Raw genomic sequence first — 27641 nt, 5'->3', positions numbered from 1 at the left:
TTGACAGATTTTTCGTTCCTATGTATGTCAACCATTCAAAGAAGTGTCTTTTTCTTGTACTGATATCGATTTTTGAGTTTATATAATTGAATTTTTGAGATATTTCATAGTTTATTAATGAATGTTTTTGTCGTATCGATGATCATTTAATCTATTTTCTAAATATTGAGATGTCTATCCCATGTAAACAGTATCACAATTATCACAAGGCAGTTGACTTATTATACATAACCTCAAGAGTTCTAACAAATGTTATCTGTTTGAATATGTTTTGTGAAAAATTTATTCCTGGATAAGAAGATGTCTCTTACAGTAGGTTCATTGCATCTTAGACTTCTTCTTCGTTTGAATGTATGAATCTAGGTATCAATAATAATTTAATTTCTACGTAAGCTTGTTGTATTGTTGATATTACATTCGAAACATACGATTTTAAGAGCATTATCAAATCGTTGTTCTGGTTATTAGTATAAATTGCTAGAATTAATTCCCCTCTCAACGGCTTAATACCGACCCACATAAATCTGTCTACCTTCGTTCATGTGATGAATTTACTCAGCTCGAACTTCCTCTAAAATGCACATCGCAAAAATAGCTGTTGGCGTCATTTTTAACCTATTTTTGTACCGAGAAAAGTTGGAAACGCCAAACATTTTACATTTCACTGACAATTAAGAAAAAACGATAAATTTAAACGTTCATAATAACAAATGACAAGAATTTTAAAAAGTTTATTCGGAACATGAAAAAACTGAGGAAAAAATTAAAGCTCAAATTAAAATTCTCCCAATTACGGTTCAACAGAGTACATCATGATTTATTATTATTGTTGCTATGATAGTTTTTATGAAAACACCCATATCGCTAGCTCAGATCCATTCATTTATCATAGAAAATGCTCACTAACGTACAACCATCAATATTATCATCGTCAAACTGATGCTTGATACATTATCTTCTTTTTCTGGTCCAGTCCATTCTCGTTGCTTTGAGCAACTGTACTTTTACTTTTCAGTTATTGATTCCTGTGCTCCTTGTTATTTCATTTGAATTTTACTTTTTTGGTGTCTTATTTGTCTAGGTTCCAAACTTTTTGTTGCTCTGTGAACTCACTATCATTGTTTTATCACTTGTTAATGTCATCACTTCCATTCCATAAATGAAAAGTCTTATAAACAATTATTTACTATCAATGTTTCATTTTTTAACAGTATTAACTCGATTTTGATCTCTATATCCTCTTTGCTCTCGTACTCTTTTAACTTTACTAATCATCACTCACATGTATAATTGAAATTTCAAGTTCGTACTTTCCTGTTCCAAGGTAAATTTTCGTGTTATTGTCTTCTTTTCCCCTATATTTATCTTCTGTTTTACCTCTATTCACACTCAAACCTAGTCTTCATGCTTTCATATCTAGTGTATCTTTATCTTTTACGAATTGATAATTTGTATTTGCTATTATCATAATATATTTCTCATTTGTTATACTGATTCACCATTACAATTTGCCCTTCACAGTATGTTTTCTGTCATTAAATTTCCACCTGTTTGACGCATTAATTTCGAATAGTTTATTCAATATAAACTTTCTAAAAGGCGCGACTGCATGTTTATTTGCTTTATATTCTCTGTCCAGTATTTTTGCAGTATTTATTTCAAGGTTTGTCTGTATACTGTATTAATTTCACGACCTAATGAGTGTGAATCCATTTTGGGTTCTAAAATTTTCCTAGCTTGGGCTTTAGATGTTTATTGATTGAATTGACAAAGATTTTGTATATTATATGCAATAATATCATCAGTATATAATTCTAAGACTTTTCTAGCATCTTATTCTCCTTAATCTCCTATTATCTGTATGCGTATTTAGATATCTTTGATTCCATAATTTATTCAAGGAAATATTCTCCACATATCAATGATGCTGCTTCTGTTCCATCTGTGAATAAATGATCATCCATCTTAAATATGGCTTAGTTGGATGTAGGTGATCTTCTTCAATTGTCTGAGTGTCTGTCTATCCAATCACTGACATCGTCTCGATTTTTTCATACGTCAATTGACAATCTTTGGTCACCGGATTCAGTGTTTTTTGGGATAAGTGCAGTGGATATAGGATTACGTTGAATTCTGCATCTGCATTCCAATTAAACACTGTTAATCGTAAAGTAGAAGACTGTCTTAACACATTTCATCAAAGATTGATGCACAAAATTATATAGAATCTATTAGTTTGGGCTTAGGCTTACAATGACCTAATCCTGGATATAAACAACGAATACCAAGCATTGCACCAATAAGTAGGAGATTGTCATGTGTCTAAAAATTCACCGTCACATTATAATGGAATAAACATGATCTTGAGTGCTAACTTCTATATCCTGTCCCAATTATTGATGGTTTTTTGTAAGTATTATGTGGGTAGAAAAGTTCTTAGGTTGACATATAGATAGCGAAAGTTACAATTTACTGACCCATGTCATACATGGTATGGAACTTGAGCCGTCGTAACAAATATAAATTGCTGATCCACAATTCAACAAATATTTCAATAAATTATGATCTTGTTAAATCAAATATTTTTAGTTTATGGTTGCATTAATTTGTATATAAAACCGATCTCTAATATATTCATTTCACCAATAGCGTCGTTTTGCTGTTTTATTAAAGCGAAAAGTGACTTTTGTGTTAGTACCTCTAAATTGGCTCAGTCAGTAGGATAGTGGTGAAGCCCTTAGTGATCGTCTTCGTCATTTAACGTTTGACCACTAAAAAGAAAAGTGTTAAGGAGAAACAAGAAATTTAATTTTCTAGGATTCTAGACACATTTTATAGTTGATACAAAGTCGTGCTATAAAATAATTATGGGAGATTTGCATTGTTTTGTTTTGTTATGTATTAATTTGGCTTAACCAGGGAAGAAAATCCTATTCGGGATTAACAGGATCACAAAGTGCTTTTGAAATTCTTGTTAATTTGGATTTGCTCCAGTCTATAATGAGATAATATGCGTTCGATAAACCAAACTAAATCGGGATTATGCAATTTAGCACTTACATCTGGAAATCAAAACTCAATTGATCATAATATGTGGAAATAGTGAAATCTATTATCAGTATCCACATCAGAAACGAGAACATATTAAAGTAATAGAAGTAATTTCATTTAGATATGGAACAGATTTTATTTTCTAAGAATTATAAATTGGGACATATATTTACCACAAAACATCAAATGCCCAGTACCAATACCAATCGTATTTATTTTTGGAATGCGTGGGTAGATATGTACATTTCCTTGCTTATTTTACAGCATACCTTAATGTTATTTACATAAAACTAATAGACCGTGTTTAAAAATATTGATTTGCTATTTCCAGAACCATTTTTCTGTACTAGATTATATAATGAAATCCTAATTTAAATTAGGACAATTACATCGATCTTTCAATATAAACGGGCCATTTAAACAAGCCCTTTTTTAAGCTTCAGAAAGATTACTTTTCACATTATAAGATAATGCATTTCCTAACAATTAGGTTTATATGAAAGTTTTTTTTATTGTTCTTGACTATAATAAAGAATTGCTGATACATTATGTGAACTTGGAGGTTTCACTATGGCAGTATCAAAAAAGGTATTTAATATTTTAATCATACACTAGTTACTAGTCCCATATATGCCCACATGTTTTCATTGTTATAAAGTGACATCAGTCAGTCGAATACGTGGATGAGTTTCAACTTTCAATTACAAACAACTAAACTTTTTTCATAATATGAACAGAAAGGAATATGGAAAAATTTTAATAGGCGGTAGCTCAGCAGTGCCACGTCAAGCCGAGCAAAAAAAGCGAACATCCTCTTCTCGAAGCAGTTCAGGACATTTTCGATCCACTATAACCTCGTTGTTGATTAAATTAGGAGTCTGTATTCCTAGTAACCAAACAAGCCTTGTATAACCACGGTATATTTCATATTTCAAAACATTTGAATCAGTAGCTTAAGAATTATTACTAGTCTTCTTAATTTTGTCACTCAATGATTCACCGATATTCAAAGCTTCAAGGCACTTCTAGAAGACAGAGGAGCTTCAAATTTTGAATACAATTAGTGTAGTATTAATCACGGAAAAACTGAAATATTTCACAATTTCAGTCCAGTAGATGTAATTGGCCGGTATGACTATAGGTATTGGGAAATGAATGAGTGGGAGAAAGACAGACAGCGAAATCAATGAGAGAGAGATACTGTGACGTCACGTGACGTAAGATCTCGTGACGCCACAGGAGGCCTATTACATCTACTCAGTCCAGGTCTCTAGATATACAAACTACATAAATAGCTTTGTAATCCCATCTTATATATTAAAAAAAATTGATGATTTCCATTCCGAGTCCGTTCAGGCGTTCTACCCGAACCGATTTGCTTAGTTTTTTTTTCAATGAAAGGTATTGATACACAGATCAGCCATCAACCATCGGATTTCATCTAATTTTCGCTATTCTCAAGTTATACTCAAATGCGATTTCCCCCTGTACATTACTTATGGGAGTAATGAGACTTCGTTTTGGTTTAAGAACACTCGCTGAAACACCCTCTTTCTTTTGAGTTTTTGAACACTTAAATCGGTTGAGTTGGAGAGGAGCTAGACGCGGACATTCAATGTGGAGTTATGGATTTTTGTAGGTTTTTGGCAATTTTTCTTCATTCAAAGATCTATATCTCAGGTTCTAATATAGCTACAGAGTTCGTTCTTTTCTAAAATATTGATTTCTTATACTTATTTAATGGATTCGATGCGAGCGAAGCCGCGGGTTAAAGCTAGTATGCTATTATATTTAACAAAAAATTAAATAAATGTTAATGGTTATATTGGTGTGGTGCAAAAAGTGAAGGTTGATCTGGAAAATACAAATATAGTTAGGAAAATACATTACATTTAATAAAGAACACGTTTACGAGCTTGATCCGGTCAAAACTGAATTTGAAATTATTAATACAGCTCATGTTTATCACGAACAGCTTCCCATACTATAACTAAAACAAAAGATAGGGCCTAAGTCTCAATAATGTGCTGATGGATATCGGCTCTGCAGTATTCACATCTGGTTAAGGCGGGTTATTAATTAATGTTGACTTTGGAAGTATTAAAGCGCAAAAACTCTCAATTCGTGAATACAAAAAACTAAGAAGCATTTACCGTCCAGACATGTAAAAAATTGTAACATCAACATCAAAGCCTCCGAGAAAAACCCATAGGGGAGACAGTGAGTGGGCTTTGAGAAAATCTGTAGCTGTTATATTGATTTTCAGTGTTCCCCACTAGTTCAAAAACTAGTGGATAAAAAATATCAGAAAAACTTTGTTTGCAGGTTACTATTATAAGATTGATACATAGCTACGAGATAATATTCTACTCACCATAATATTTCGGTGTCGTCCGTTAATTCATATAATTGAACAGAAATAATTGCGCACGCATTTTCCGGTACTGACACACACTGAGAAGGATCGTCACGAAATCTTGGAGGGTGACTTACATCAGAGGCTGAATATTCTAGAATACGATAAAATATATATATATATTACATTAGAATTAAAAGTATTGCTTGCTCTTAATATAGCTACCTAGAATTAACCACAGTTTTAATCAAAACAGGATGAACCAACATTTTAGGAGGCTGAGACCATACATATTTCTTATTTAATAATAAAACTGACTCAATACTTTCTCAGTTAAAGGACAGTTTGATAAAAGCGTGAGTTTTCAGAGGTTAACAACACTCTCACTAACGTGAATATATTGTTAGATTTCGCCAGGTTCCTTCTGATGATATTGGTCGCATTTGGCGGACAAAATCTTTGAACAACTGATGTAAAACTCTAGCAGAATCGTTCTGTAGCACATAGGCTGCAAACTCAACACGTTTGAAGCAATGTTTCGAAACGCTTGTAATTTATGCTAGATGTCGAACGGTTTATTATACTGCGAGATGTTGGACTTTTTGTTCTATAAAGGAGTCGTGGCAGGCGAGATGCTGGAAGGAACTATCTAGCTACTTGGATGGATGATGAAGTCTTTTTATTTTTGCATTCCGAAATCACACAGAGTATTCACAAATATATATTGTTCATTGACAAATGAAAGAACTAGAGGTGATTTTATTGTTACAAGAGGCGAAAAAATGCCGAAACTTGGATAGAGACAATAGGTTAGAGTGACGATTATAAAGTGAAAAAACGATAAAGTACAGAGGTTCTGGACGTAAGATATTTCCGAAAGGAAGTTTGAGAATATTGAGTCATAAATAAATCATTTTTCATCACGGCTCAATTCTTACAATGACAACATCAAAAGAATGGACAAACTCCAATGAAACATTACCGCATATTAACAATATACCTGAATAGAGATAACAATGATCACCTAGAAACACCGTGTAAAGAAGTGAACGCAACGATACTACCGATTTTAAATATAAATTCACAGTTGTGTTGTTTTTCAACGTGAACATTTTATTTTTCGAGTATTTCCAAGAAAATACCCCAGTATTTGTAATATGCAGTTTTTCCATGAAACTATTATCCACAAGGGTTGTATTCTCTACCGCGCTACGAAAATTTGGTAACCGAAGACGGCGTTAAAGCGTTCAACCTTTTAGATCGTTAGAGCAAAGCAAATACCAACAGCAATAAAAGAAATGGTATCGAGTCTAGAGGGAGAGTTGAACGGTCGTACTCATGAAAGCAAAAAGTTTACCAACAAATAACATTATTATAACTAGATCTAGCGTATTGGTGGGAAGAAAATATAATAAGCAGTCTTTATATTTTGAAGCTCAATAGCAGCTCTTAAAGGGCCAGCAGACCATTTAATCCGCAGACTACAGCGAAGATTCGGACCGTTTGAGCTAAGTTGGGAGAAACCCAGACTCTGTATCTGGGAAGCTGATTCGTAAAGCAAGTAGCAACAAAAATGATGTTATAGTCGACGCTACAAATTTGACTTTCTTCCAGCTATTTCCAACACAAAAGGCGAAAGAGGATATTAGACAGACATCATCAAATATCATCCATATACGACAGCGGTACATGAAAAATATATAAACAATACTTTGAAAGATCGACGTTTTCCACTAGATACATTTAATATTTAATAAATAAAAGAAAATGAGAATGCTTTATGTGATATCCGATGTATACTACATTCCTGTTTCCTATACAACCCCACCTCCATTTTCAATATATTTTAGTGAATTCTGAGTTTATGACTATTATATGAGCCTTGATAAATGTACCTTGATACCCCGGAAGACAAAACAATGTCGACAAATATGTTTTGTCAGGAATATAATACACAAATTACTAATTACTTTACCAATACGAAACGTATTATATAAAACATGTTTACAATTTATTTTTGTACTTTCCACGAGTCTATTTTTGTTCTGTTATTCTGATCTCTTTATTCAATAATACATTTGTAATTCTGAGTAAACTAATGTAGCAATGCAGTTTTTTATAGTGCTGTAAATAGATTATTGAAAATTATTACATTTCAATTGAATAAATAACATTTAAAAAGTTTTATTTATTATTATCATGAATGTGTAGTAAATTTGAAATTGTCAGTTGTTGCGTCATAATATCGGAACTGGAAAATTGACAAACTGTTAGTCAATTCTATGGACACTAGAAGAATCGAAAACTTAAAAGGAAAAAAACATTTAAGAAAGTATGTCTGGAAATTTGTCTGAATATAATTTAAAAATGTAGAGTGAAAGGAATAAATAAAACAACTGAATTTGAAAAAGAGAGAATGGATGATATAATAATGATGAAGAGTTTAACCCAAATATTTTGGAGAAAAGTTTTATGAATATAACGAGCGCACAATTACAAGCTCCTGGATGATTGAGAAAGAAGTACATCAGTACCTACATATATATGAAAATTGTGTCAAGGTACAACGATAACGAGTTGTTCATAGAGGGGGTTTCAAAGAAAGGTGACCCGTCCTCAGTAGGGAACAGAAACATAATTGGAACTTCGTTAAATTTGTTAAAATTTAGTAATGCCATCCATATTCAAGACAAATAGCTTCTAAGCCTAAAGAAAGGGCAACTTCTTAATTTTTTAGAGACGGATAAAAATTTTTATACATACACACTTTTTCGTACATAATTGGCGCAGTATTAAAGACAGACAAAAAAAAAGAAAAATAAAAATAGTATATGAATTAAAATAACATAGAAAATGCAGAAAAAACAAAGATTTTTCAATAAACAAACAATACGCAACAGTTTAAATTATGCAATTATATTTTGCAGGAAGTAGCACGGACAAATCGACAAATTTAATCAGAGCAAGAACTAGAAATTTGAAGCAAGGGATAAGAAAAAATAGAAACAAATAAATAATAGAAACTTATAAAACTACTCTTTTACATTGTATCACTATTTTGAGGAAATGTTTTATTTTCCTAATGGGATAGATAAGAATTCATGTGAATTTGATATTGAGATTTCCATTCGTTGTTAATGTCTCTAATGCTGTAAATATTTCTAAAACTAGTTCAAACAAAATCTATAAACTCGCAGAAATATTATACACTTGACGGTATAATATAGTAAAATCCAAGAAAGCAAACTTTTTGTTTGAACTAAGAAAACATCTTAGTGAATGAATTATGTTAAGCTTCTGAAAGCTTTACCGGTTTCTTCAAGTTGAATTAAATTCAAGAAACTTACAAATTATTTCACGAGAATCTCGGAGTGCATTTTTAAAAACTTTTATTTCAAAGAAACTCAACTACGTTCTTGTTTGGAATTACATTCAGAGCTAAATCTTAGTCATAAGAAAACTAAATTATGAACATTATAAAATGCAAATTGCAACGTTTATAGTTGTTGCAAAACCTTGTAAACATTCGCAGCTCTTATCTTCCATATACACGTGCAGCGTGAGATAATGGAACTCTGCCCCTAGAGCGAAATTCTTGAGATACCTTGAGGATTTCTGGAGCGTCTGATGGAGTCTATTTACGATATTGCTTTTTTAATACATATACCAAATTAAATTTAAAATATATAATAAGAGATATTTGTAAATTCAAAACAGGGTAAAATGTGTTGAGGGAAATAATTGCGTGAATCGTTCATTATTGCAATACAATTTTATTTTATTGTAAAGATGTAGCAAATATATGGCTGTCATAGCTGATAGAAGTTTTCTCGCAAGACAGTCTCTACGGATAAGTATGGAAGCTAAGGGATACATAGCCTTCTGCCAGTTTTACCACTTACATAGACACCAAATACGACTGGTACTGGTCTTTTAACCGAAAGTGGTTATCAAGATGCCTCTACGCTATAGGCATCAAAGACTATCCGGAATTCCCATGGTACATAGAGAAGGAAGGAAGCTTCAAGCCAAAGTAGTATTACTATGAACATCGACCTTTGTTAGTTACTAGTGGGACACGAGGGGCGTATCGGCTAGATTAATAGTAGGTTGGTTTGATTTCAACTACACTTGTGAAATTATAAAGAATTTGTGATCAATATATTTGAACAGAAATAAAAATCCGTAGCTATTCGTGTAGAACGTTTTTGTTTGCCAAAATTTTAGTACATTGTATTGATACAAAAATAATGTAGCTAAAAGTTCGCTTCCTGGTAATTTAATAACTGTTTCCGGGAGTTGAACTAGTTATTTCTGGAAATAAATTCCCTGAATTTTATGATGAAATATCCGATTCGATTGAAGAGGAATTTTCCGCCCATTCCTTCAATGAAAAGTATAGTTATTATATATCAAAGTTTTAAAATGTTTATTTGATATACATTGTACTTCTTCTCCGTATGCGTGGTTTCTTTATGCTCAAAACAACTCATTTTTTTATTTTACTTTGAATTGTAATTAATGTTATGGACGAAGGAAGCCATAGCCTCCAAAGGAAAACGATATCTTCCAATGGTATAATGTTTTTAAATTTTTTTGCGAATCACTTTGAAGTAGGTTCAAACTAAAAATGTTTAGCAACTTAAATTCAACATATATGTCCAATGAACCCCACATGTGGTTTAATTTTGAGTCATTGTCGTGACAAATAAATTCTTTAATTTTTATTTCAACATTTAATCTTAAAAAAAATTAAAGGAATTTAATTGCGGAGTGGTTGAAAGATTTATATAATGATAATCACCATGAATTTTTTCAAGCTGTTTAGTTCTATTTTTTCCTCAAATCAATATTCGCAGAATTTTGTACTAATGGTCCAACTAGAGAGCTCTGAAAATCGAAAAGAGAGTTATTTACTTAGAACCTAATGCATTCCATTGGACTGAGTGCAGCTAACATCTTCAGTTATATCACTCAACTCTTTTAGATAGCCGATACTATGATTTATATCAACAAGTCATGGAAAAAGTGTGGAGAACACGTTTGTGTATCACTGGTAAATAATAATACTACAATAGCGTGAATACAAAGTTAAATGTATTACTCATCCAGTCAACTTGGTTGAGTTCAACGTCCCAAAATTTCTTCTGAATAATAGAAAATGTTGTATTACTTATCAGATTATCATTATTCAATTTTTTTTGTTCTTAATTTTTATTTAGCATTGGACTATGCATTAGACGCTCCTGGTATATTCTTCTAGAAAATTTGGGGTTTCATAAATTGAAAGTTTGATACTTTAAATCCACAGTTCGAGAGATTTAGATAAAAAAATGTTCGAAAAATTGACAAAAATAGACAAACCACTTATCATTGAATATTAGTTTTCTTTTCCAGAAATGCATATAAAAATAAACTTAAGTATTCATTGAAAATAAATCATAGAAAACGTATATAAACAGTTTCAATAATTCAACAAATTTTCTGAATATAACAAATAAATAATTTGAAATTATATCACTATTAAAAGAACGAATCTCCAACAAAATATAACTAAATAACTTCTCCTAAAATATCTTCTCGTTGAATTAGTACGCACAAATCCAAGGGCGTAGTGAGCAAAGGGACAAAAGGCCAACAAACACAAATAAAATAACACATCAACAAATCATCTCAGTTATTTTTTGTTCGAACAGCACTGACCTTTGTGAAATTTCATAATGTGAGGTCGACTTGCAATGTTGCCATCAGATCCTTCGCACCTGCACCGCACGAAACGAGCTACTGGAGGTCCCGTCGACGATGGCGTCGCGGTGCTAAAACAGGAACGACCTAAGCGTCAGCACTCTAGGCGTCCCGTTCCGTTCGTCGCATATTATGCCTCCACCATTTTGCATGCCAGACTTATTGCAAAAAAGAGAGCGGCACAGTTACGTAATGTATATAAAATATACGGTTTACAAAGTTTTGAGATCCGTTCTAAAATTTATTTGAAAAGTATTAGTGGATGAATTAATTAGTAAATTCAAACAATTGAGCAATTAGAGCTTGAATCTTTTAACATTTTTTTTTCATTTTATTTTGTATTGAAGGAAGCAATTGCAATAGAGAAGTGTGGCTAATGGCGAATCATTGACATGTGGATGGAAATAGTTTCAAGGAATTCTTCAAATTTTCAAATCTATTAGCGTTTTCCATTTGCATTTTCTATTGGTAAATTATAAAAAATGGTTATCTAAGAAGTCTAGGTTCCAAAATTGTCTATCACACCACTTAAGGATTCAACAAGAATCAATAAATGGGATCATCTTTCTGGATATCAACAAAGATGTCTACAGTGTCTGGCACGAAGGACTGATATTTAAGAGAAGCCACATACTCCTTGATGAAACGTCTGCGTAACTACCTAAAAAGATAAAAGTAGCAGTACTACAACAAATTCTATTAAATTTCATGGCATATATTCTAATATGGATGGCTATGAGCACACAGCCGACGAGAATAACTCAAAAATTTGGAAATCATGGAAAGACTCGATGATTGGTGTACGATTTGAAAGCATTAACGTGGAAAAGACGCAAGACCCAAATAAAGTCTTCGAAAAGAAAAAGAGAATAACGTGGATGCCAAGGGATATCAAATTACCTCAATCAACAATGGAAAAGACCTGGGAGTCATCTTGGACTAAAGACTAACGTTCAAGAATCATACCAACTATTTAGCGGAGAATACAAGAAAAGTGAAAGGACGACTAGCAGAACAGCTCCAGGTTCAGTACATGAATAAATTTTGATTTGTATTGGATGTGACATTGCACTTTGAAATGCATTTTAATCAAGAATTTGCACAGTAGACCACATTATATTTAACTTCGTCGCGTTTGTTTGTGAATTTACTTCTATTATCTCTTCATTCTTTTTTATTTATTCTCATTATTGTTTCTTGCATTGGCATAATTCCAATGTCTTTTTCATGTAAAATTCATGGAAGAATCCAATTTTTTTCCGTACCTCAAATTTTCTTCAAATGTCAAATATGTTCGAGTAACATATCATTTCTTAACATAATATTGCAATTAGTGAGTCGAAGTGATTTCGATTATTTTTTCAGTTTGATTAAATTCGGTGTTTTCTCCCTTTTTCCCGGTATTCAAAATTCAATCGAAATGAACATTTTACAATGTGGTATAGATGAATTAATCATTTTTCTAATATTGTGTCACTTGATTACAAGTTGATTTAATAATATAGGACTTGATATGGAGCTGCAGAGCTCTAGGTTTCTGCGGCGGTCATGTTTTCGTTGGAATATCGTGAAAGGTAAAATCAGAAATATGAAATTAAATATTGCAGCATTTAGCAGAAAATTAAAGATAGAATCATGAAATGAATATACTATGCTAAGAAATAACTAGACAATAGTGATTCCGACACTGCTTCATGCTAATGTAAATTGAATAGGCCTAATGAAATGAGAAATTCATGAATAGTGATAAATTACGAACCTGGCAGTATGAAGCTAAGCTGGTTAAATTACGTTCCGTAAAGAATTTCTGAATGCTGGCAAATTATGAGAAAAATTATCAGCAGAGTGTGAAAAAAGAGGTAGTTAAGTGTAACACATTACACCCTAAGTGAGATAACTGTAAATAATCAACGATTAATAAAATTTAACAACACTACGTATTTGGAGCTATATTTATAAACAGCTTAAAGCATAACAAATTAGAAAATGGTCAGTTTAAAATGCTTCTCGCAATAACAATAAACCAGTGCTGGCACTCGAGATATCTTTGCAAAAAATTAATTGAAATATGAAATCAATATATTTTCTTAAAAATTATAAAGAAATAATTATCAACTGGGAAAAGAAGTGTTATTACGAAACGATAATAAAGTGAATATGATTGTTGAGGACAAAAGTGTGAATGTTATTTTGAAAATCAAATGTAAATCAGTGGATGTACATAAAAATAGAATTAAGCGATATGGTAATTAATCTAGATAAGATTTTCAGTCTGTTTCAGTCAGTTTCAGTAAATGATAAGAGAAAAAACTATATTAAAATAAGTTTCTTTTCCCATTTTTGGCAGGAAAGGTGTATGCAATAAAGTTTAATGAGCTTTGAAAGTGGTTAAAAGTGGTAAGTATTTCATAAAATGTGATTGACAATGAGTTCAGGTGGGATAAACCATATTTGTAGACTAACCAATTTCAATAGTGAAAAGTAGTAATTGATAAAGAGTAGTGAGAGTTTAAAATTCAACGTGTGCGCTTGATTTGAGCAGGGTCATGAAGGATGAAGTTGGGAGTATGAATTTTGAAAAATGGGGAAAAAATCTAGATAGAAACAAATGAAAAATACTGAAATAGTATGGATTACTAGGATTAGACTACTAGCTACTTTTATAAAGCTATTTAACATATATGTAACAAATACAAAAAGAAACGAAAAACTTCATTCCCATGTAATTATTTAACTGGTTGTTTGACCGTTAATTTTATCGACAATTGCATCTAACATGTTATTAGTATTATTATAAGTATCTGTCAAGATTTGTAAAAGTTCTCTCGCTGTATTTATTGTTATAGTCTCAGATAAAGTATAGTATTTAACTTGTGGTAATGGTCATACTTACTTGAAGAGTGCCTCCAGCTCCTACTGCAAACTTTGTGTGTGTTTGATGACCTACGTTACGGCTCGTTAAATAAAATACTATTTTGTAACATTTGTTTCTAGATGGTAACAGACAGTTTATTTTAAAATAATTGAACATTAAAAAACATGATATAGGAGAGGGAACCAAAACCTGTATACGTGAGAAATCCATTAGCTCTATCGACGACAACCAGTTACATTTCGATTGCTACCTGAAAGGGGTTATATGGCCCGTGTAACTAGATGAATTGGTTTTTAAAGCTTAAAATATTCCTTTTCAATTAGAATTTTTGTTATTGTACATATACAGTATGCTCATAAAGTAACGTAACTTGTTGGTTTTTCAATTTTGGACTAATTTACAAGGTAATGTTTTTGTAAATGTTTACAAATTTTCAGAATCTATTAAATTAGATTTACAACGATCAGAACTTTAAATATCCACATTTAGTATTTCCGAGTAGTTTATTTTAAATATAAATAATAAATTAAATAATATTTTAATCGAAGCAATAGGTTTTCTCATAAGAAAGGATTATTTATTGATACGTATTCAAACCACAAATTATGAGAATTGCAGTTTGGAGACTTATGGAGCATTTTGAAGGAGTTAGTTCAATTACTAACGCTCTAAAACTGGGGAACCAAGGATATAATGCGATCCTAAGGATCTATTGTGATTCCTTTTCATGCTGCGGCACTGGGGATACTTAGTGTTTACAGCTATCTATGATTCACATTCCTTTCAAATTAAAAGTATGAGAGGGCTCAATCCGACAGAGATTTTCGTGCCCTATTTTAAACACTTCCAGTTGTAATGCTCTGGAGTCTCAAACTTCGAGAGAATGTGGATAGAAGTTTCGTTCTCTACGTAACATATTCGGTACGTTGCGATTTCTACTAAACTTAGCATACTTAGGTGTCTGTTGAGGCAGCAGTAGACACTTTGATATGGCGTATTTTATGATGTTGTCCTACCAAAGGCTGGTGGAATCCGACTTTCAAATGGATATGTCTGTAATTTGTTTCAAAAAACTGGTGAGCCAGTATTCTTTACAGTCTGGGAGAATGGAGAATGTCAAATTTCGCAAAAATTTAAAAGGAAGGTTAGACTTATAGGCAGAACTTTAATACATATTAAAAGTACAGAAAATATTTGATAGTTTTGAACAATTATAATTGAAAACGTATTACATTTGATTATAATGGATGAAATATTGTTGTTTACAGTTATTTCACTTTTTGGTCGCAAATTGAACAAAGCACGTGTAACTTATTCGATTGACGTGTCGCTACTAAGGATGATAAGGATCATAACTCTCTTTTCTGCGACTCTTACTTCCCACTATTTGCGTGAGGTGTATACTTTTCGAGATATTTAGATCAATTATGAATATTATCAACTAGCCGCCTCCTACCATGATTCATGAATATACGTTTTTCATTGAATATAACCTAGTTTCAAGAAAAAATATTGTAGGAATTTTGTGGAAAAACTAAACTGAAATTGAATTATTAAAATATATAAACTCATTTTAGTCAATATACATACAAAATAATGCAATTAATAACGGGATGAAAACATCATTTTACTAGAAATCGGTACATTTTATATAGATACATAAAATTTTTTACGAATTTTATGAGCTTTATTTAAAAAACTTGATATACACACTGTTTGGTTGAGTCCACAAAAATGATTTTTATGGCGTCATATGGTCATACATACTTGAAACCTTTTTCAACAAAATTAACTTTAAAACGTATGAGTATTATAGATTATTATATTATACACAATGTCATCAAATTTGATCTCATCTGACCGAAAAAAACCAATATTTTCACTTATTTTAATACACATCTTTATCATCGCCAGTATTGGCTCTTGCTAATACAAACATTCCAGCGCTCAATCCTTTTCAAGTTCTTGATGTATGCTTTGGCTGGAATGGCCCTCAGTCTCTAAAGCGAGTTCCTATTTATAGCTTTAACTACTTTAACTTTACTACTCATTTTCCAATCATATTTTCGAAAGGAGCTAAAAGTAACGGATAGTCAAATCTGGTTGATACGGTGACAGAGAGATTATTCTCGTTTTGGCTTTGATCAAAAAATTGGTCACAATGATGCCGTCCAAACTATCAAGTAGTAGTACTCTTCATTGACTGTTTGACCCCGTGAAATCAATCCATAGTAAACTATACCATGGTAATTCAGGACAACGATGATCAACTTGATGTACGACTGAATGTTTTTTTGGTCTCTATTAATTTTTGGTTCGCCATGAAGCGTCCGATGTTTGTAGGGTCCTCAGCTACGTCGTTAAGTATCTTTTGTGCAAACTATTCGACATTGCTTTTGCAAGAAAATTCACGTCTTTTGGTACTAGTCTAGCATTGACTAGCTTATACCCACAACAATAAACAAAATTTGTTGAGTGGTTTCATTAGAGATATTGACACGATGTTGATACGATGATTTTTGAGTACCATTTCCTCAACTTTTCATCGTCGTTAACAGAAATATCGTGTTCACACTTTATTCTATTTATGCGCGCAGTGTTATGCACTAGTTCGAATCAGATTATGTATATGGATATAATATGGATATTCCAAATTGAAATATTTCAACATAGTACATCGAAAAATTTAGGAAACATTCTTGGATTATTAATAATAACATTTCACAACATTTACGTCTCGACTCTTTCAAAAAATACTATAATTAATGATGACGCAGTTCCCCTCAATACCATTAATTTCTTAAGATCTGTATTCAGTGGTTTTTCAAAGGATTTTGTGAGAATTTTTCCAGACTTCCAATGTCGCACAAAAATATTTTTCTCGCGATTCTATAAAAAATATATCAAGAACGTTCTCCCTGTTCCCCTAGCGCGAGAAATGTGCCACAGTTATTTATAACGTAAAGACGTAAAGATTTCTAAAGCTCAGGACAGAGTTAAGGAGTATAATTCAGATGGACACTTTTATTAATCAAAAAAATTGCGAGAGAAAAATCTTTCACTGTATAAATTATCCATCATAAAATATTATTATCAATTTTATCTGGTGTGTCTATTAAGAAAACTTTCTTGGAGTTGATAATTCGAATTTTTGAAATAAAACCTCATTCGTTAAAGCGCTATAACAAAAATACGGTGCTATTCAATAAAGTTTTGGCCAAAATTTCCCTCCAAATAATAATCACTCCATTTGTAAGTATATCAGCTGCTCATTATCATTATGCATATATTCATCCGGCTTACCACAGAATAACTTTTTGCATTGATAAAAACTTTGAATGCACTTTTTAACATTAGAAGAATCAATTTAATTATCACAACTGCAACGTACTCCAACTGAAAAAATTTTGTTTTGTTGCTTCGCTTTCTCGCATGATAAATGGATGGAAATATATCTTTGAAGATTTGTTATAAATCTTGCAGACATTCATGGAAATCTTGTTGTGAAAAAACTTAAGCTTTGAATATTCTTTCCGACTCTCCGTGAATGTGAAATTTGAATATGTTTATTGAATTCTTAATTCGAATTTCATTTCAGTTTCGAGAAAATTCAGGATGTGCTCCATATGTTGCCTATTCATTTTCTTAAGTATATATTTCAGCTTGAGAGAACGTAAAAATGATCCAGTATGTAGAATTTTTATAGAACCAGAAATAATTGATAAGTTTTCCTTCAACTCTTTTCATATGAGCGGCGAACCTTTGATAAAAAAATGGTAAATTAATAAAATGCAAACTTCTGTTTGTACTTTAAGTCAAAGTAATTGCTTCAAGGATTGGTTTCAATAGTTATCATTTTGAGGCTGGAAGCTGGTAGTTATATGATTTAGCGGTCCAATAGATCTTATATATCGCACTGTAACATTAAGAATCATGAGAATCACACAATTGAGATAATTATAATCTGGAATAATACATTATCTACAACTTATCCAAAAAATAATTGTCGATGTTTCGAAATCGCTTGATAATACCTTTATTCACCTGGGATAAACGAGCTTGTTCTGTGCGCTTTTTCTACGATCTATGATCTACGATGACGCTTGTTATGGAATCGGCGGTCTAAACTATGGCTTGAATCATCTGGAGAAATTTGCCGCATTCTAGTAACTTGTAATACGTTGGTTAAGTGTCGAGCCAAGAAATATGGTAACTATAGACATAGTACTTCAACTAAAAATAAACAATCTTCTGCGGCTTGGCATAAGAAAAAAACTTAACTAATAACTTCTCATTGCCCTACACTAAAGGTCCTAATGAGGTAGGAAATGGAACCAAGAACTGGTATTTTCTCCTGTCGCATTCCGAATATGATATTACAGATCTTGGAATCTTATTTGGCGGTTTTACAAGTGTTTCACTAAATATGTTATGTATGCGCCTGAGAGATTCCCTTAAAGATCCGTGTATTGTTTCCGTGGTTTCTCAAGTGGTCTTCAATTCAATCAATTTAAAAATCATGTACAAACTTTTTCTTATCGATAGTTTCCCACGATAAAATGCCGTTATTGAGCTTATACAGAATTATGTCTTTGAATCCTACAGCGTTTGGTATCTGAGGTACTGTAGCTACATAAGGATTTTTGCATCATAAACCCCCGTGGTTTACACAAGGTTACTTGTACATTATTAGGAGTATTTGAATCGATTCTTCGCGGACATGATAAAACAAATAATTTCGATAGTCGTGGCATATGTCTTGGACAATTTTTCGGTTGAATTAGATGCAACTCGAAGTGAAATGTTCTTCAAAATTGAAAGATTGACACCATTAAAGTATACTGAAGACCTCACTAATACGTGGTAACTCATATTTTTTATGTGTGGTAACCGTAAATTTTTTTTGTAAACATTGCTGCACTATGATTTTCTAGTGCAAGGCGCCACTATAATACATAGAAGTCAATCATTTTGATTTTAGGAGATTGAGAAGTAGCTATTGATTAATTCCAAATCATCAAACAATTGTTCTTTTGCTGATCAAAACTTGATCAGCAGTTGTATATCTTTAAAATTTTAATCCTGGGTAATAAGAATAGGAAATTTCTTTGAGTCGCTATGTTATAAATGAACTATGAATCGTGAAGAATATTACAAAGGAATTGATTGAGCAGTATAATTCAAAAATAATTTTTGTACCAAGATTTTTGCCTTGATTTTGACCCACTTCCTAGAATTTTTGTGTACAATTCACATAAAATGTATTCTTCAATGATGTCTCAATTGACAAATTTATCAAAAAAATTGGTATCGTTAGAGAATTCTTGATATTTCTGAAATTTTGAGGTAAGTTGCGAAGACGAATTCAAATACGTTTCTCATTTGATGCAAAATATGTAGCAATTAAGATTTCTCAGGATACTGTTAGTAGGATTCGAAGAACATGTTACAGTTGAGGACTTATTCCAAGTGGTCAGCATCATATTTTGGACGAGGATGAAAAAGGAATAACCATTTATTTCAACAGCTTCGTTAGTATAATACTATGAAGCATTGGAAGATTTTTGGAAATAGAAAAATACTTCCCACAAACGTTTATTCATTTTTGTAGCTAAGAAAAATCCCATTGTATACGAGGGCTGTTTTTTCTAACCTCAGATAGGCTGAATATTGAGGTACATTTCTTTACGTAATCGCCTTGACGATTGAGGTATTTGTCATATTTGTGATGTACCCGTCAGTGTTAGTGTCACGAACAAGAAGCTCTTAAAGAACATGCTGAAAAGTAGGTTTTAGGGCTTGATAAATATTTTTCCTATCATATAGTAGCTAATGAATATAATTGTTTGACTGTGTTACAGAAATCATGTTTTTGCTAATCGACCAGTTAGAAATGGATTTCTGTATTATGATAATTCCGAAAAAGCCGCAGAAATTGTGGATAATCTGATTTATTTCAATTTTCAATAATACTCATCTAATCTAATCTAAACAATCGAATACAAAGAATATGTATTTATGTACGAACAAGACCTTGCCTATAATGTCGACCTTGCAAATTTATAATCGAGGCAAGCAAGCGGGAAAGACAGTAGACAATTTTTCGTCGTGGTACATATCACATTTTTTCATCGAATTTTACATACCTTTAAGAAAGTAATCACTCACTTATTTGCTCGCCTCCGCTACGTTTCAATCTTCGAATTGAAGAGTCGATTATAATTTTAATAAATTTGAACATTTTGTATTGTAATATGGATTGAAATAAGCTCCTATTTCAATTATAGTACAAAATCAAATCGATCTCGAAGATGCATATTAAACGTTTGGGCAATTATTAATACATACCTATTGATTATTGCTGTCGTGTTTGTGTACTTGTTGATGTAGGTGCTCCAATTTCTCTTCTCAAAAGGCTTGGCTTGTATAATTTTTTTTTATTCGGTCATTATATTGTTAATGGAATCGTCAGCGAGAATTTCTATTCCCCGTACTGTCTTAATAACAGATAAGGTTGATTAGGTGTATCGAAGTGTTTTCCTATCTTCTGAAATGTATTATTACGAATAAGTTCGCGAAATGCGTCCGTATACCAGCTCTGTTCAGCTACAATATTTTAAAATTTGGCGAAGGCGTCTATGGCGGGATTCGTTTGATGTTTCAGTGTAAATAATTTTTTATTGCTAACGGTTTATTTAAATTGTTTCTTTTGAATAATTGCCAGAAAGGTCTATTTATTTATTTGTTTTGTTTCATTTTATTCTAAGTCACGAAAATTCTTTTGTGACAGGTATATAAGTACATAATGTAGCACAGTTATTTATTTTTAAATAAATAGTCATAGTGAAAAAACCAATTAGTGAAAGTTGTCGCAGAAATTATTATAAATTGATATTTATAAGTAAATCATTATAAGTTATGTCTTTTGTGTAAAGTGTGAATAAGTTAAGAACGTAAGAGACAGTGTTCATTAATTCATTCCACGAATAGTAAGAGTGTAAATAAATACGAAAAACTTTACAGTATGCACTTCATATATTTTTATAATTCATATTTATATGCTTCGGTGTTAAGTTAACGTATTGTCGGTATGTTTTCAAAATATCCTCTTCGTTTTTATTATTCATACAACTTCAAAATTTATTCAGAATTTTCTTCATGTTATTTCACAAATTTTGATAATTATTAGTTCTGTATTCAACGATGCCGATCCTGGATTATTGAGCAGACATAGTGTGTACGAAAATGGAATTCTCTAAGATTAGGCAGTTTCGTACGAGTGTTGGAGTTATAAATTGCTGTCACTACTTGCCCGACCAGAGTCAAGATAGACTTTTTCCTTAAAAAATCATTTTAGGAATGAAATATTGCTCCTGCTTAAAAATGACTACGTCAAATCTCTGACGTAAATGTCGTAATTTATGGATAAACTTAAAAAGTTTTCAACTAAACATGTAATGGAGATGCTTGAGCTAGCGATTTTTCCAACTGTGTCATTATATTGAAATTAGTTTCCGTTTCCAATTCGTTCACATAATGAGTTTATTATTTCACATAATTTTCCAATCTCACTTTTAATACGCTTGCACTGTCAAAATTCAAAACGATTATTCTATTATATTATTATTTAATACTGAATATGCCAATCACCAATTATAGTGGGGCGCCTTTAGTGTAAAATTCATAAAAATATCGGATTTAAATCACAAACAACGATTAATTTGAAAAACTGAATTTTCAGCTGATAATATATACAGGGTGAGTCATGAGTATGAATGTAGAGTCTAGTAGTAGGGTACTAAACAGTGTAAACTTCTCTATTAATTAACAGAATGATTTGTGAAATTGACCATACATTTTAATTGGCTATAGTGTTTACACAGCTCATTTGATTTTTTGAATTGATTATAGTTGAATCATTCGAAATTTATAAAATTTGTTCAAGTTTCTACCTCATTATGTGATAAGTCATTTTTCCAGTAGTTGTTCTATGTTTGTATGTTCACGTTCACTACAAATTGTCACATATGTCATTTTAATTTCTTATTTATGTAGTTTGAAAATCGCTCATTGCATTTGAAAGCATATTTCTTTTTGTTCATGATTGTGGGTTAGCCTTGTAAGACTCAAGAATGTGCTATGAGTTATACTTTTTAGATCAAGACTTGTTGTGAAGTTTGTATACCAATTGTTTTCATTTTCGCAAATTCACACTTGTGAGTTTTAAAACTGGTAAAACCAAGAAATTCATGCATTAATCGCAAGTCTTCATAGTTTAAGCAAAAGTAACCGTATCATTGTGACCTCACCGAATTAAAAACATCTCTATGTACCGAGGACTACAACGTGAGAAAAATATGCATCCGCCAGGAGCTTTGGCGATAGAAAACTTTTAAGAAAAATATGATCGACGACTCACAGACCCAGAGATAGCATATCAGATCAAAGAATCTAGGGATCTACTTTTTAGTACTTCTACATGAGAAGGAGATTGAGGAAAGCTGGTTTTTTTAGAAGGGGAATGAAGAAACCTCTTCTAGGACATTAAAATCAAATTAGATTGCAGTGGATTGGAAAACATAAAAATTTGACGACTAGAGAAAGATATACAGTTTTTCAGAGTGAAGACTCAAGTTTCTGGGACTGTGAAACTTGGCAGAGGCTCAGTGATGGTTTGGCGATGTTTTGGAGGTAAGGTAACTGAAGACCTGGTACAACAAAAGGAATTTTCAAGATAGAAAAATATATAATCTTTATTGTTATAAGAAAATTTCACTATTTTATAGACAATATGATACAATTTAATGTTAGGTAATATAAAATATCAATTTGGATTGATAATAATTTCAATACAATATTAATATCTTACTTTATACTAGATTAAATTAGGCCAGTCTATAGTAGATTGTAGAATTCACTCACTGAATAATAAAATCAAATCAGAAGTGCGTATTTTTAAGTAAATGTCCAAAGTTTTTCTTCTATGAATGGGCCTCTCAGTTTGGTTGTGGAAGAGTTTGCGAACCAAACATAGGAATTTAAAATGAAAAATTTTCTGTTTCTTAAAATAGAATTTGCAATGCGCTCTACTACTTCGCCCACATAATTAACTAATAGTTTTTTCTGATTTAGTAATTTTATAGTTTTTGTAATTTGAAGATAGATTAAAAGAGGTGCAAACTACAAGAGGCCCAGAAAAGCAAACCATAGCGAAGATGTGATTCCAACGACGGCTTACTACCCGTTGTTAAAATAGTACGAGAATCGCCAGTACAGACCATTGAAGGACACTGTTAATATGTGGACCAAGACACTTTATCGAATTTGAAGATCCTATTGAGTCATTGTTGAGCTTTGAAGGTTGTTATACTCCTTTGTAGGATAAAACTAAAGTTATATCAGTGTTTGAACAGAGTCCGTGGTGTCAGAACAAGACTCATTTGTACAGTGGGGTCATCAGTAAATAAAGTGAATTTACCAATCTGTTACATCATTAATGGATACCAAAAAAAATTGGATCTAAAACTAAACCCTAAGGTACACCACTGCCAAATGGCAAATTACTCGAAAATTTATCATTAGCTCGTACCAGTACATAATACTCTAGTTTCATGATCAATTTAATCGAAGGCATTAGCAAAGTCATAAAAACCCGAAGCCGTATAGAATTTATTATTAAGCGAGGTATATATTTCATTAAAAACAGAAAACATAGCGTCATGAGTGTATTTAATAGGTAGGAAGCCAAATTGATGAGCTTCCGAGATTTTGTTTAAAAAGAAAAGGCACTAGACCGTTTTTCTCCCAATTATATTCGAAAAGATTGGAATAATACAAAACAATACAGATAAGTCTATAAAAACTATTAAAGAGAAATGTATTACGTTCTGGCCAGCACCAGATCTGCAAAAAATTTATCTTCAAGTATAACAACGATCCTAAGTATTCCTCGAATATTTTCAAAAACTGGAAAGGAAGAATATACTAAAAGTAATGATTTGACCATCACAGTCGCTCGACCTCAACCCGAATTGTTGTGGAACAGGAAAGTCATGAAGCAGTGTCATTCTTCCATTTCATATCTTTGATATATTCTGGAAAAGGAATGGAACCAAAAGGACAACGATTATTTGTCGAAATTGTTGCAGAAAATTCCAAAATTGTTCAACGAAATTATAAAAGCAGACGATGAATTAAAAATTTAAATATGTCTTAATTAAGTCTGTAGTTTTCATTATATATATTGAATATAAATATTACAATCCATTGCATTGTTTTTATTTGTTATGTTCCACAGAAACTATGGGTGTACAAAAACTTTTAACCTCCCATGTAATTGTTACATTTAAAAATATTCGATTTATTCCATCTATTATCATACAGGTTACACATTTAAAAATTTAACCTATTGTTCAATATATTATTTAAGCACGCCTACATCTCATTTTTCTTATGAACTTCTAATTTTTCTAGCTTTTTGTTTATAACTAAATTTCATAATAAGAAATTGTGGCAAAGCAATGATAATGGGAAAATTTACATGAATATGCAAAATATTCAACTAATTACAATGACTAATGGTCAAAATTAATTCCAAGTCTTTTTCACTACTTCTTTCCAACAGTAAAATGTATTTTCTTAAATTATGAACCGGAATAAATTATTTAGCTGGAAGCAGACTCAAGAACAATGTAAATGATTAATTGCGCATAATATTTGGTTGTATGAATGGTTGTATTTAAACAAGTTTGTGTTATAATACTTTTTGAAAATAAGAACTTGGAAAACTGATTATCATTGGTATATAGTTTAGAAAATTGAAGAATCGTGATGAATTAGGATGAAGAATTCAAATAATGATTGAGGATTACACAATTAAACCTCTTAGCTCTTAAAGTTTAAATGTAGAGAAGTATGAAAAATTCTGAAAGTACATTAGATTAGAAGAATCTGTTGAGAATATAAGGCAACTCAATCAAGTGTTCAATTACTGAATTACAATTTACGAGAAAATTAAAAAAAAATTACGCTAGTTAATCAAATAGAAAAGTGAAAACTGATTTTTTGTTTTTGAATAGAATGATTGATTTGAGAATTAATCTCTTGAAATCGTTGGTACTGAATATGCCTTCTCCAGTATGGTGCTGAAAAAAAAAGGTCAAGTAGCTTTGAAAATGAAGAAATTGAATCAGAATTCACTGCTCCTGTGAGAACTCAAGCATCGCATTTGATTAACCAATTGGAGTTTGATGACCTCATTAGAAATTTGGATTTCCCCAAAGAAAAAAGTGTGTACTGTAAAAGTTCATATGTTGATTTGTCTAGAGAGAACAACATAGTGTACTGAAATGATATTGAGGGTTTTATGTTTAAAAACTATAAACTGGGTTATGAACATAGGTCAGAAGAATGTAGATCCTTCATTAATTCCTTTAAGTCAAGTCTAAAAGCGGCACTGCTTTAAAACGGAAACAAATTTCACCACCTTTAACTTGCCGAGCTCATTTAGAAGAAAAATACGACATCATAAAACTAAAATTAGTATTAGAAAAGATAGAATACATCGAACCACAATGGTTGATCTGTGCAGATCTGAAAGTTGTTGCAATGGTTCTAGGAGTACAGCCTGGCTACTGTTCAGTTTCCTGGGCAGAAAAATGTGAAAAATGAGCCTTTAGTTAACCCCAAAAAGATATATTACCACCCTTGTACCTCAAATCAGGGCTAAAAATTTTGTAACAGCAATGGACAGAGAAGCAATTCCAAATTTAAAAAACATAAATTTCCTCATGTGAGTGACGCTAAAATAGAGGAAGGTGTAATTGTTGGACCAGACATCAAAAAATTATTATAAGATCTGGCATTGATTATCAATTTAAATAAGAAAGAAAGAGAAACTTAGATGACGTTTATAATGAAAACTTTTTGGGTAACCAAATATCAATATTCTGACTTATTCAAAAAAATGAGGAAGCATATAAAATTGAAAATACACTTTTTCACATTTCCCCCAAAGGAGGTTTTTTTTAAATATGGGCGAGCATGGCGAGCGCTTATTAAGATATGTATCTATTAGCAGACTACTGTCCTCAATTAGAGACAATAAATTTAATTCTCACAAAAAAGTGACGTGAGTCAAATTTTTTTCCATCTTCCTTTTTTATGGTATAAGAATTACGCATCACATATTGTTATCCATAAGGAAAAAATTAATAATTTTTTGTTGCCTAGTATAATTGTTAAATATTCCTTGACAAACGATTATCCTACTGTATCTAATCAAATCCAAACAGAATAAATGGAATCGTCCTCTTGGAAGCCTCTAGCTTATATTCTAACAAGCTTACATAAAACTAAGTAAATACTAAATAGGGTAGAGAATAATAGTCCTCAGAAACAAATGGCCCAGAACAATGTAGGATATAACCGTCGCCCTCTTGTTACTTGAACAAGTATCTGTCTATTCTTTTTATATTTATTTAAGACTATCGTGATCCCCGGGACCATTTTCTTTTTTCGTCGTGCAATTTCTGCAGTTAATTGGAATCTATGACTTCAAATTTCTGCTCACAAACATAAATAATCTCATTGTTCAAGAATAAATACTATATAATGAGTTGCAATAAATTATAGATGATGTTTTGATGAAGAATCCAAAGCAATGCTGCTTATTTTGTAATTTTGTAATTACAAAAGGGGACCGTAAAGTATTATCGCTTTTCAGAATAAAGTTCAAGCCATAAATTTTCAATATCTTTTCATCAATACCATCTACGCTACTTTTAGAATACTTTTTTTTATTGTTTTCTGGTAAGTTTTCGTAAATCTTCGGGAATCAAAAGTAAATTACCAAACACCTTCTTGCATAAGTTTATCTTTCTCTTCGAAAATTTGACGAAACTTTTTTTTCGCTTTATGCCATCAAAGCATATACCTAAATATTGAATATGTGAAATAATTAGAAAGATTCGTTTTTCATCAGGTGATCTTTTGAAATTTTCTATACTAAACGCATAAACCGTCACTTCTTTTATTCCCAGTAAAGGCATTCTGCCAATTTTTAGAATCCTTTGAAGTGGCCTACTGCTTTTTGTATATCCTTTTTTTTTAGTGTATTTTCTGTCATTTTATATGAAAAGTTTTAATATTACGCGATATAAATAATTAGTTTTAAGATAAAATACTTCGAGATGGGAGCTTAGACACGATCCAAAATTTTTTTGGTATTAAGAAAACGTTGTAGCGAATGAAATGAACGATAATTCGAGGGCGTGATATTGGGAGGATATATTGGGTGAGTCAGTACCTCCCACACCAATTAATTAATTCTTTTTAAGGTGTGTCTCGCACAGTACGGTCCAGCATTGTCGTTTTGAAGAATAACTCCATTCTGTTAGCAGTCGCCGTGCAATTGTTCGACGCAAATACAGAAAAGAGATCTACACTAACTAACTAGGTTTCAAAACTTCAAAATAAACACTTCCTCGTATACTCCACTGAACAGAAGGGCCTTCTTGGGACCTCAACACGGCATTGTAGCTCTTCGTGGTGATTCATTTGAATAGAGCCTTTCGTGTTTCGGATTATCACATGAATGTCGAGTATGAATCGGTT

The 27641-nt window shown here is 31.7% G+C and overlaps 1 protein-coding gene across 2 annotated transcripts in view; it reads right to left on the bottom strand.

Moving 5' to 3' along the window:
• The window catches only part of LOC130445048 (uncharacterized), a 140780-nt gene extending 129545 nt beyond the window's left edge, over nt 1-11235 (bottom strand). For both annotated transcript variants that reach the window (XM_056780532.1, XM_056780534.1), the window contains exons 1-2: nt 11111-11235; nt 5426-5561 (exon numbers count right to left, since the gene is read on the bottom strand). In XM_056780532.1, the coding sequence (XP_056636510.1) occupies nt 5426-5561; nt 11111-11126 (152 nt within the window). In that variant the 5' untranslated portion in view covers nt 11127-11235. The remainder of the gene's footprint in view (nt 1-5425; nt 5562-11110) is intronic.
• Between the last annotated feature and the right edge of the window lie 16406 nt (nt 11236-27641).

Source organism: Diorhabda sublineata, chromosome 6, assembly GCF_026230105.1.
Source record: "Diorhabda sublineata isolate icDioSubl1.1 chromosome 6, icDioSubl1.1, whole genome shotgun sequence".
Classification (NCBI taxonomy): domain Eukaryota; kingdom Metazoa; phylum Arthropoda; class Insecta; order Coleoptera; family Chrysomelidae; genus Diorhabda; species Diorhabda sublineata.
Note: the sequence above shows the minus strand (reverse complement) of the source record. Positions and strands in the feature narration are given on the sequence as shown.